Source organism: Leopardus geoffroyi, chromosome B4 (assembly GCF_018350155.1).
Source record: "Leopardus geoffroyi isolate Oge1 chromosome B4, O.geoffroyi_Oge1_pat1.0, whole genome shotgun sequence".
NCBI classification, from domain to species: domain Eukaryota; kingdom Metazoa; phylum Chordata; class Mammalia; order Carnivora; family Felidae; genus Leopardus; species Leopardus geoffroyi.
Window position 1 is genome coordinate 61,335,038 of NC_059341.1, and position 12,271 is coordinate 61,347,308.

At 37.6% G+C, this 12,271-nt stretch overlaps 1 protein-coding gene across 30 annotated transcripts in view; it reads left to right on the forward strand.

Annotated features, from left to right (window-relative positions):
- Nucleotides 1-12,271, forward strand: part of PPFIBP1 (PPFIA binding protein 1) — a 173,431-nt gene that overhangs the window by 129,005 nt on the left and 32,155 nt on the right. For 13 of the 30 annotated variants that reach the window (XM_045464428.1, XM_045464419.1, XM_045464432.1 and 10 more), the window contains 3 exons: nucleotides 3,473-3,565; nucleotides 5,349-5,463; nucleotides 9,546-9,607. In XM_045464428.1, coding sequence (XP_045320384.1) covers nucleotides 3,473-3,565; nucleotides 5,349-5,463; nucleotides 9,546-9,607 — 270 coding nt within the window. Of the gene's footprint in view, nucleotides 1-3,472; nucleotides 3,566-3,888; nucleotides 3,982-5,348; nucleotides 5,464-7,436; nucleotides 7,470-9,545; nucleotides 9,608-12,271 lie in introns of all 30 variants that reach the window. The other 17 variants (XM_045464413.1, XM_045464422.1, XM_045464414.1 and 14 more) reach the window with 3 other exon arrangements.

Genomic DNA, 12,271 nt, shown 5'->3' on the forward strand with positions numbered 1-12,271 from the left:
GGGGCTCCTGGGTGGCTCAGTGGGTTAAGTGTCTGACGTCAGCTCAGGTCATGATCTCGCAGTTGCTGAGTTCGAGCCCTGCGTTGGGCTCTGTGCTGACAGCTCAGAGCCTGGAGCCTCCTTTGGATTCTGTGTCTCCCTCTCTCTGCCCCTACCCGCTCAGGCTCTGTCTCCGTCTCTCAAAAGTAAACATTAAAAAAAAAGAAAAAGAAAAGAAATATGAAGAGCTGCAGGACTTCCTTCTCTCCTAGGGCCATCTCTTTTTTCACAAATTTTTTTTTCCTTGGTTGGAGTATGGAGAGTTGTCATACTGGATTAGAAAGTGGGTACCAAGAAGGAGAGAGAAGAAGAAATCATTTAAGTTCTTTTCCCCCTCTATTTTCATTTCAAACATTTATTTCCAGCCAACTACATACCATCATAATATGAAGTACATTATGTATATTAGCCACTGTATGAAAGCCCTACATAGATTTGATGTCATGAGATTTACTCCATTGCTATTTTCAAAATTAAATTTTCTGTGAAAGGTGGAACTATAATGAAAAGTCTTGACCTGTGTGTTACTTCCTCAGCAGCAAAAGGAAATCCCTAAGCTGGTTCATGTTTTAATCTTCTGAAGCTCCTGGTCGGTCACCTATATGAGCATGTTTCTCACTTGATTGAGACTGGGTCTCTTAAAACAGATTTCTCCAAAGTTGTCACTTTTGTGCTTTCTTTGAAAATCTATTTGGAGAGGCACCTGACGTGTGATGACAAAATCACTTTGCTTATGATAGAAAGTGCATGAGGAGCACCTGGACGGCTCAGTCAGTTGAGTGGTTCGACTTTGGCTCAGGTCATGATCTCACGGTTCATGATTTCGAGTCCTGATCGGGCTTTCTGCTGTCAGCCCAGAGGCTGCTTTGGGTCCTCTGTCTCCCTCTCTCTCTGCTTCTCCCCAGTTTGCTCTCTCTCTCTCTCTCTCTCTCTCTCTCTCTCAATAAATAAATAAATAAATAAATAAATATTTTTTAAAAATCTGTTTGGATATTTTCCTCTTTTTCCTTTCTGTCATTCCCTGATCCCAGCTGCTACATAACATGATAGAATCCAGTCAGCAGGTAGACTACATACAGAGGAGCTAACTCCGGTACAGGGAAAGAAGTTAGAGTGTTTAGGGATCAAGAGTTGGTGTTTTCCATTGTATTCTTAAAGTTTAGGGGGAGTCTTAACTTTCACGACTGGTTAATTGGATCTGAGATGTTAACTGAACACTAGGACTAAACTAGAAGTGGACATGTCATGATTTTTTTAAGACTCTAGAGCATTATTTACATCTGAATTTGTCTACTTTTTTTATTTTTAATAAAACTTTTTTTCCTGGCACCTCCCTGCTTCACTCATGCACTTTTTTTTTCCTTTTTTTAATGTTTGTTTATTTTTGAGAGAGAGAGAGAGAGCATGAGCGCAGAAGGGGCAGAGAGAGAGGGAGACACAGAATCCGAAGCAGCTCCAGGCTCTGAGCTGTCAGCACAGCCTGATGTGGGGCTCGAACCCATGAACCGTGAGATCATGACCTAAGCTGAAGACAGACCCCCAACAGACTGAGCCATCCGGGAGCCTCTCATGTACTTTCAATCATAAGCAAAGTGATTTTGTCATCACACTCTCAGTAAACTCAATCCCTGATAACTTTCTAATAAATATTCAACACTATTGGCAAAATATATAGCTCATATATACCCAGAGATTATAAGAAGTGTGATAAACTTTGTAACATATTAATTAAAATAGCCCTCAGAATTAAAGCTGAATTAAATATGTTAATTTTCATAGTATTGTTCCCTTAATAAAAATAAAATGTTTTGGGGTGGTTCAGTTGGTAGAGCATGCTACTCTTGATCTTAGGGTCATGAGTTCACGCCCCACATTGGGTGGGGAGGAGCCTCCTTAAAATAAAAACAAATTTCCATGGCTGTCTCATGAATCCAAAATTCTTAAACTTTGTTTTAGAATTTTAGATTATTTGGAGATTAATTTCTAAGAAAATATTGGAGTGGGGAAGAAGTATAGGCACTTCCAAAAGATTAGGGGTAAAAGTCTTGAAACCTTGGAATATTGAGGACTTGCCTGTCCCAGGAATGGCCGATAGGAGATGCTTAGCATTATTCAACAGTGCCCCCTTCTGGTAAGAGTGCAGATGTCAGAAACTGAGCTTCTGTGGAGCCTAAAGAGTTTCTCTGAAAGGGAAAAAGGGAGATTTTCTTTTTAAAAAGAACTGAAATTCTGATAAGAAATTGGTTGGAAATAATTTGTATTCCAGTTTTTAAAGTTTTATATTAAGGAACTATTTCCAGATTTTCCAGCTTGGGTTATTATAGTTCATGTTGGAGATTTACATTCATGCCAACAATGTTGCCTCAAAGTATACTTGGGTAGGGTTTTTTTTTTAAATAGAAAAATGACCTCGATTTATAATTGTTTTCTTCAGTTATTTCTTTTTCTTTGCAAATTGTCACTATTTCTAGAGGTAAAATAAAACAGTACCAAATAGGAATTCAAAGCTCTTTAACTATGAGAAAGTGGAAAGATATACATAAAAAAGATGAAGGAAAATCACTAAGAATTCATATTATGCAAGGATGATTAACAAATGGGAGAAACTGACATTTTCCTTAAACATGACTCTTGAATGTGTAGATAAAGAATCACAAGCAAAATGTTATTAAATGATGTCACACAGTTCACAACCTCATTGATAAAAGGAGAAAATAGATATCCTCTTATTGAAATATTGCATTAATAATTGAAATAATAACTAATGAGTAGTTATTGTGTAATAATGCTAAGCAATACTCTCCCCCATTTTACAAGAAACCACGTCCAATTTAAAAGCCTGTGGGTTTTCTGGAAAGTGTATTTCCTTGTGGCATCCCTTTCCCTATGTGTGAATCATTACACATAGAAGTTTAGAATAGCCCCTCGTTAAGAAAGTTTTATCTCTTTTAGCATTGTTCTATTCTTTTTTATGGCATTTTGGTGTAATTCTGTTCTGTCATGTTAATTTGTGGCTCAGGAATAGGGACCTGTAAGATGAGGAACAAAAACATATTAACTGTTGGTGGGGTCTTCATGGCTTATAGTAAAAAAAAAAAAAAAAAAAAAGAAAGAAAAAAATCATCTCTTCACAATACTTGAAGTTGGTATTATTTAGCATTCTAATTTCCTTTTCTGGGCTCTAGACAAAAATATGTCACTGTGTCTCAGAACACTTAGACAAATTTTACAAGCAAATTAGTTTTTTTAGAAAGCGGCAGTAGAAGTATCTGTATTATGAAAACTTTTGGATTATTTTCTTTTTCCTATTCCAAATATAACATTGTATTAGGACAACATATTTGTAAATGACGGGGCCCTATCTATCTATCTTGGTATAGATTAGCGTGTTGCTGCTTTCCTGATATATTTCATTGCTTCCTTTTTTTGACAGGGGCTAATGCAAGAGATCAATGATTTGAGGTTAAGAGTCAGTGAAATGGACAATGAAAGACTTCAGTATGAAAAAAAGCTGAAGTCAACCAAAGTAAGTTTTCTCAATGACAAAAATGTTTAACCACTTGACTGACTACTTACCTGTGATCAATAATATAAATAAGTTTTCAACCTAGTGTATGATAAAGAAGGGTATTTTACAAGTGAATGAACAGTTTTCCCCAAGCTGGAGACCTTCTTGAATTGAAGCACTACTATTCTGAATAAAAATCGGGCTTAACTAATCTAGTAAAACATAACCTGTTATTTCTCTTAATTACCTAACCTCCTTTATAAACTGATACTATTTTCTTGGTATTTAGGGTTGTCTTTTTCTATCTATAGTTTTCTTTCACACCTCTGTCTCTCTACCAGTCTTTAATGGCCAAACTTTCTAGCATGAAAATCAAGGTGGGTCAGATGCAGTATGAAAAGCAGCGGATGGAGCGAAAATGGGAGTCACTGAAGGTGTAGTAGACTTTGGGTAATGGGGTCCTGGGCCTGTTGCTTTCTGGCTTGTGCTGTTTTGCTGTGATAGTGTTTTTAGTAGCATGTGCATTCATTTTGTGTGTGTCATCTGCCTTTTAAAAATACATCTAAAGCTGATGAAAGGGACAGTGAGATCCCTAATACTGTTTTCAGAAACGTATGACGTAATTAGTGTGAAAATAATAAACCGTATTCATTTGTAAATTAAATCTCAACCCTCTTAGCGTGTCTGAGATCCAAGCATGGTAAAATAATTGCAAAAATGCACCTATGAAAAAATTCTGTTTTGTAGCAGTAGTAAAGATTGCTTTTTCCTTTGGGGCTTTCTTGAAGGTAAATGTATATAGCAGTTAATTGTATCATGGCAGTGAATTGAAATTACTGCTTAAAAGAAGCTTCTAGCCAGTGCTACTGAAAATTCCTTATACTCGGTCTCCACTCCTATCATAAGTAAAAAGTATGGAGCCAAGTTTCTGGCTTTATTAGAGATCTTCTCATAATACTAAACATAATACACTTAGAGACTGAAAATAAAATGTTTATTGAATATCAAAGAACATTTATTAGCACTGCATAGCTTTATTTTCTGTGTCCAATACAACCAGCAAAATTTAAATTTGCTAATGCTAAGTTCTTCACCAAAGTTAAACTGAAAATTAAACCATTAGCAAATAGAACATCGGACTTGGAATCTTTAATAGCTGTGTAGTAAAAAAAGAAGAGGGGGATTTAAAATCTGTTTGCTCAGTCTTTTTTTCCAGTGTTGTTAGAGATTCTCTTCCTTTAGTTTGGGGTTGAGGATGAATCATTTAGTCCCATGATTTGGCTAACATTGTTCATCACTTCCTACCATTAATTAAGCTCTACCTTGTCCAGTGAACATAAGTGCCATCTAGGAATACTAAATAAATCTCAGTCAAGTCTTAATATATATTTTCCAATTTGCATTTTATTTTGCTTTTATGACACTAAGCGTCTAATTTGATTATCATCCTTGATTAACTTGGGGAGATTTTTTTTTTTAATTTATTTAACATAAGATTTAAACATTAGGGCCACCTCGGTCCTAATTATACTTTAAAAGGTTTTGTTTTAATTTGGTCACACAGAAGCCTGAAATACTTATACCAGAATTATTGTACATTGACTTTCATTAACTGTCTTGCTTCCTGCTTCCCATTGCCACTGTCTGATTTCTGAAGTCTGCATCTAGATCCCTGTCGTTTTTTTTTTTTTTAATTGTTTGTTTCATTCACAAAAACTAATTATTGATTTAAGAGTTGACACGCTCCCTGAATATTCTCTTTTGGCCATAATCTGTTTTAAAACAAATTTGTCATTTGTAGGATGAACTGGCATCTTTAAAAGAACAGCTAGAAGAGAAGGAATCTGAAGTAAAAAGGCTACAAGAAAAATTGGTGTGCAAGATGAAAGGAGAAGGGATGGAAATTCTTGATCGAGGTAGCTATATACATTTGACATTTGTTATCTTTGTTGAAACCCTCCCTACTCAGCCCTCCCTATGCTCCCTCTCTTTGTACAAGAACTCAATTTTAGTGGATATTTAATTCCAGAGAAAGGGCAGAGGAGTAGAAACAATATAAGCCCAGGACAGCAGGGAATCCTGAGACTCTTGCCTGTGCCTGGGGATCTGTTAACTTCCTCTTCAGCAGCTGGAGAAGGGTAGCTCTGTACTTCATCGGATGTTTATTTTAGATTACCAAGTTGTAAATTCTCACGAAAGAGTTCTTGTTCAAATTGCAGTATAAGGGAGTGTCTGAGAGCATTAAAAGGAACCATCATTATGCCCCAACATTATTTTCCTCTGAACTGAACTTGAAACAGCACAAAGGAGGAGATTTAGAAACCTTGCCTGCCCTTTTGAGAGAAGAGAGGAAAAGACTCTGCATCTTTGGAAAATCAGTGAAAATTGACTGTGGATTGAGCCCTCCACCTGCTAGAAAGGAAAAACAGGGGAATTCTCGTTCTGAAAAAGTATATGAATTTATCAAAATTGTTCTCATAATTGAGGAGGTTTGTTTTGAAAATTGTATGGACCGTAAATTTTAATGTACATTATACTTGAAAGAAAATAACTTGAATGAAATGTGGTTTTTATATTATATTTGGAAATATAAATGCACATAACACCTGACAACACTAGGTTCAATTTAACCTTTCTTTGCTGTTAAAGATTATTGTGGCACTGCAGAAAACCAAAGCAACTTCTGACTCTTTTGAAACAAAAAAAAAATTGCATTTAGTGTAGCTTTAGTATATTTATCTGTATTATGTGAAAGTTGGTAACATCATTGTGCAATGAAGGTGTTGAATTAGGTTACCTTTAATGTCTTTCTTGGCTCTAGAATATCCTGGCTTTATATACCTGTAGTTATTGCATTCCACTATGGATCAGAGAACTCAATTCATCAAATATTGAGGAAAATGGATTTTCTTCCCTTGTGTATTTTGGCATATATAGAATTTGTGTGTGTGTGTGTGTGTGTGTTTGTGTGTTAAGTAAGCTCTACGCCCAACGTGGGGCTTGCGCTCATGACTCCGAGATGAAAAGCCACATGATGTACCAACTGAGCCAGCCAGGTGCCCCCAGAATTGTGTGTCCTTAAAGGACATTCATAGGCAGGTCATTCTTGTAGGGTTTTAAGAATAAAATGGAGGGGTGCCTGGCTGGCTCAGTCAGTGGAGCATGTGACTCTTGATCTTGGGGTTGTGAGCTCAAGATCCACATTGGGTGTAGAGATAACTTCAAAAAAAGTGTTAAAAAACAACAACAAAAAAAGAATAAAATGGAATCATAGGACTTGTGGGCTAGAGTAGTGGTACCCAAAGACTGATACTGGTCTGTGAACTGCTTGTTACCAATGTACAACCAGGTAAATATGAGGGTTGAGAGCAGGGTTTAAAAACTTCGTGGCAGTCTGATGTTGGCATAACATCTAATTGCATGGTCAGTGGACTCCTCCTTATTGAGGACATAGACCATTTATTTCAGTATTGTTGAATTTGAGTGGTGAGTTTCATGTGACATAAGCAATGTACTAGGCACATTCAGGAGGGCCATATATTGAACTGTAATAGAAATGTAAAAACAACCAAAGCATCACTAGTGGGTTTTTCACCATGTATAGTGTAAGGAGTGCATATGTACTCCATTTTATACAAGAAAATTGACAGAGGTAAGAACTCAAATTTAGTTCTTTTGATTAATTATATTCGATTCTCTTTCTAACCTTACACAGAGCATTATATATTGTAGTGCCATTTGTAAAGTCACAAAATCGTGCTTAATATTCAATTTTTATAGGGTTAGCATTTCTTTATCTTGGGTAAAAGGAAACTAAATGATAGTGCTTTCAAAATATTCATTGTTGTAATGTATACTAACTTCCAATTCGATGGGTTTTCCTGCACAGATGAAAATTTTAAAAAGAAGCTCAAAGACAAAAGTAAGGTTTTTGGTGTATTTCCATCAGCCTTTACATTCACCAAAAGTACTACTTGGACTGTTCTTTGCATGTGTTTTAAAACATTTATCTCACCAAAGATGTAAAGTTGCTTCATCAATAAGCTCTCCATTTCTTCAGAGTGCAGGAAATAGAGGGTAAATAAACAAACAATAAAAACAAGGAGTAAAAAGGTCATTTTGCATTTTTTCTGATTTAGTCCTTTTGCTCCACAGGATACAACAGAGCACTCAGAGTAGTAGTGGAGGTGAGAGAGTGTTTTCTTTGTAGTCCAGGAGATATAGGGTCAGAGGAGAAAATTAAAATGACTTGTCAATGTTTTGTAGCTCGCTTTTTCACTGAGATCTGCATTAGGAATTAAACATACCCTCTTTTTTTTTTTTTTTTTTTAACGTTTATTTATTTTTGGGACAGAGAGAGACAGAGCATGAACGGGGGAGGGGCAGAGAGAGAGGGAGACACAGAATCGGAAACAGGCTCCAGGCTCTGAGCCATCAGCCCAGAGCCCGACGCGGGGCTCGAACTCACGGACCGCGAGATCGTGACCTGGCTGAAGTCGGACGCTTAACCGACTGCGCCACCCAGGCGCCCCTAAACATACCCTCTTGATGTTCGAAATGAGATTGTACCTAGGCTGACTAACAGAACCCAGATCATACAGTGCAGCATAAAGATAAATCCTTAATGGGCTCTTTGCTTTTAGATACTGAATTCTTAAGTCAAAGGAATTTGGCATCACAAAAGAAAAAAAGAAAAGAAAAAGAAAAAAGCTATTTCTACAGAATATACCTTAATTGAAAATGTTAGGGGCACCTGGGTGGCTCAGTCGGTTGAAGGTCTGACTTCGGCTCAGGTCATGATCTCGTGGTCTGTGAGTTTGAGCCCCACGTCAGGCTCTGTGCTGACAGCTCAGAGCCTGGAACCTGCTTTGGATTCTGTGTCTCCCTCTGTCTCAAAGCTCCTCCCCCGCTCACACTCTGTCTCCCTCTCTTGCTCAAAAATAAATAAACTTTAACAACAAAAAAAAAGAAAATGTTATGCCAGTGTTTATGATGCACCACTGTTTTAAAAGTTATCTTAAGTAATATTTTTTTTTCCCTCAGAAGCAGGTAACTTAGGTGAATTTTTTTCTCTATTGAATTTTTTTAATTTGTGATTTCATTTGAGGTTGACTTTTCCATCATAAAATATTTTATTTATTTATTTATTTATTTATTTATTTATTTATTTATTTATTTATTTATTTATGAGAGTGCACATGGATGGGCATGGGCACACACTTGAGTGGGAGAGGGACAGAGGAAGGTGGGGAGAGAGAATCCAAAGCAGGCTCCAAGCCCAGTGGGGAGCCCCACACAGGCTTCATCTCACAACCATGAGGTCATTCATTACCTGAGCTGAAATCAAGAGTCAGACACTTAACTGACTGAGCCACCCAGGAGCTCCAATATTTGTTCTTTTATTATTAAAGTAACATGCTTTTCTATTAGGCCATCAAATTTTAAGGAAAATCACATTTACCTTACTTTGGCTTTTATGTTTTAAAATAGTATTGGAAATGATGTTTATAGATGAAGCAAAGTGCTTATTATCCTTCTGTGTGGAACCTACAACCAGCTGCTTAGCATGACTACTCATATAAATGCCACCTTCCATCAGGCTCTTACCATTCATGTCTCCATATTGGTTAAAACGGAGTATCATTTTCTCTGCTTCTGTCATCATGTACACTGTTCATTGCTTTCACCCACTGCTTTCTAGGTTTCTTTTTTGGAAAACTCCATGTTTTCATTGTTATAGCACTGAAATTTCATGTTCAGTGTTCTCATGAAGATTTTGTTTTGCTTCTAGAGAGGGTAGTTAGCTCTCACTTACCCTTATTGTTAGCGATGACCGTTCAGGTGACATAGAATGTGTTCATTTTTCAGATTTTCCCTAAAAGGGGGATATGGATGGTAAAAGTTTCATTAAAACATTATAGTCTGAAGAGGCAGCCTCTTGTTATTGTCACACCTATTAACTAACGTGAACTCTTTTGTGATGTTGTGATATTTTCAGATATTGAAGTACAAAAAATGAAAAAGGCTATGGAGTCTTTGATGGCAGCAAATGAAGAAAAGGTATCTAGATGAAATTATTTATATGGATGTGTAACACCATTGTGATCATTCCCTGCCCTTTCTTGAGATATGTCACCTTGAAAGAACATAGGCTAAACACTGCTGAAGTTGAGGGACAGCCATTCTCCCTTTCTACACAAGTGTGCCCCTGCTCAGTGGTGGCAGATGTAATTGGGATTATGTACAGAAGAATGGCAGCCAGCAGCGCTGGCTCCACTAAGAATTCCCTCCCCTCCGCTCCATGAATTTAGAAAATGTTCAAGCTCTCAGATCATTTCTTTATATGCGGGTAGGAAACGAGAGAAAGGATATGGTCCATGGTGCACCCTTTGTGTGGTCACTGGAAATCCTAAGCTAACGTGAACCCTGAAGGAAGTGGCCCATGACAGCTGTAGCTTCGTGATGGTGTTGATTTTATTCGTGTTATTTCCTTCTCGTTCCTGGATTCTTTCACATCAGGGATTGCCTCTATTCTCCTGAGAGATGACATACGAGAAAACAGAGGCACAGGCACTATGAAATCAAGTATGGCCCCAGGCCCTGTTGTAGGTACTCCGGCCAAATGGCCAAGGTCTCTGGGAGTTCTTTTCTCCCAGTTGCTTCTCTCACTTCATCCTGCTTAGAGCAGAGACACAATTACCTACTAAAACAAGGTGTTTCTTGGTGGCCTGCATGATCAGCCATATATCCAACTGGCAGCAACACTTGATTTCAGCTCCTGTCATCAGAACTACTTTTACCTCATGTTCCTTAATGAATGGAACAAGGAGGCATTTTCCCGAGAAAAGATTAATTTCAAGGAAGTAAAAAACAAGCAAATGCCAAAGAACTTTGTCTTGATCCTTTTCTCTCATCTTGTGTCTTTCTCTTACTTCTCTCTATATTTTTGCCTTTCATTTTCTTTATTTGCTCTTTATTACATGGAAATAAACTCACTGTCCTGTCACCCACGTGGTTTCTTTTTTACTAGTCTTTCCAACTGTTGAATACAAAGGAAAGTCATTAGCAAGGTGCCCCCATAGCTTTTACTTTTTAAAAATAATCATTGAAATTCATTTAGTTTTAATTTCCCTCTGCCCAAAGAGCAACAATAACAAACAAAACTCCCAATGTTGACTGAGGGCTTATTAGATGCTCAATCTGCTTTAGGAGCACCAAGGGTGACAAGTTTTTAGTAGTTCCAGAGAGCTTCAAAGAGGCCATATTTGAGCAAAACCTGAGGAAAAGCAAGAGTTGTTCATTAGGAAAATGAAAGCTTCTAGGGAAAGTATCTGTTACCCAGAACATGTCTCAAAAGCAAGGCTTGAGACAACCAGTGCATCCTGGGAAAGTTCAGAATGATATAACAGGTGGAGGGGTAGATGAGGCTGACAGGGGAGCTGCTATGAGGTGTTAGGCAAGCTGGAGTGCTAAGCTAATCATTTGGGGTATTAACTGTAGACCTTGGGCAGTGACATGATTTAAATTGTCATTTTAGAAAGCGAACTCTAGTGGCAAAATGGAGGCAAGAGTAAGGGAGGCAGAGTTAGGACAGAAAAATTAAGAGGCTGTTAAATAGTCTAGGTGAGAAATGAAGAGGGGTTGAAATACAGCAGTAGAAGTGAAGTGGTGAGGTTTTCCAGAAGTTTACAGATTGACAAGATTTTTTTAAATCTGAATTTGAGAATAAGTTTCTAGTTTGAGTAGCAAAGTGAATGATAGTGCCCTCAAAGAGTTAAGGGAATCCAAGCAAGAGGCTCAAGTACTGAGGGCAAATAATGAGTTTAATTTTAGGAACATTCAATTTGATGTGCTCATGGGACATCTAAAAGGAGATTTCTCATAGAAAGTGAGTCTAAATTTTAGGATTAATGCAGAATTACAGATTGGTAGGGAATGAACCCCATCAATTTTAGGAGAAGTACAGAATTATAGATTGTTGGGGATTAAACTGTAATTGATGTATAGTTAGCTTTTGCTCCAAGACCAATCACATACGTTATTTCTCATACTTCTGAGGGTTGGCTAGGTAATTGTTATGGTCTGGGCTGGCTTTGCAGATCTCTGCAGTTAGCCAGTGGCTAGGATGGGGCTGGATGGTCTAGAATGATGTGATTCACCTGTCTGGTGATTAACCGACTTGTATAGGTTGGTCCCGTCTGGGATGTCTCTTCTCCAAATGATCTCTCATCCTCCAGTAGACTAACCTATGCTTCTTCACATGGTGCTTACAAGGTTCCCTAGAGCAGAAAAAAGAGGGCAAGCCCTAATGTGCAGATAAATACCTTTCAAGCCTTTCCTTGCACCACATTTGTTTATATCTCTTTGGCCAAAGTAAGTCACATGGACAAGCCCAAAATCAGTGAGGGAGAAGCTAGGGTGCCCATCTTTATAATCCACCAGAATGAGGGTAAAGGACAAAACCTGGAAGTGCTAACATTTCATGATCTGGGTTGGCCAGATAGTGGGGGTTGTAGAAGTAGAATATCTTACCGGTCAAGGGATTAAGAAATCAAAATAGAAGAAAAGAAAGAGTGGAAAGAAAAGGGAACAAAGAAGGAAAGAGTGGGGTCAGTCAAGTACCAAACAGAGGTCAAATTAGACAAAGGATGAAAAGTGTTCATTATTTCAGTAAATAGAAAGTCCCTAATGACTAATTGAAGCAACTTTGGCTGAGTGTTTTGT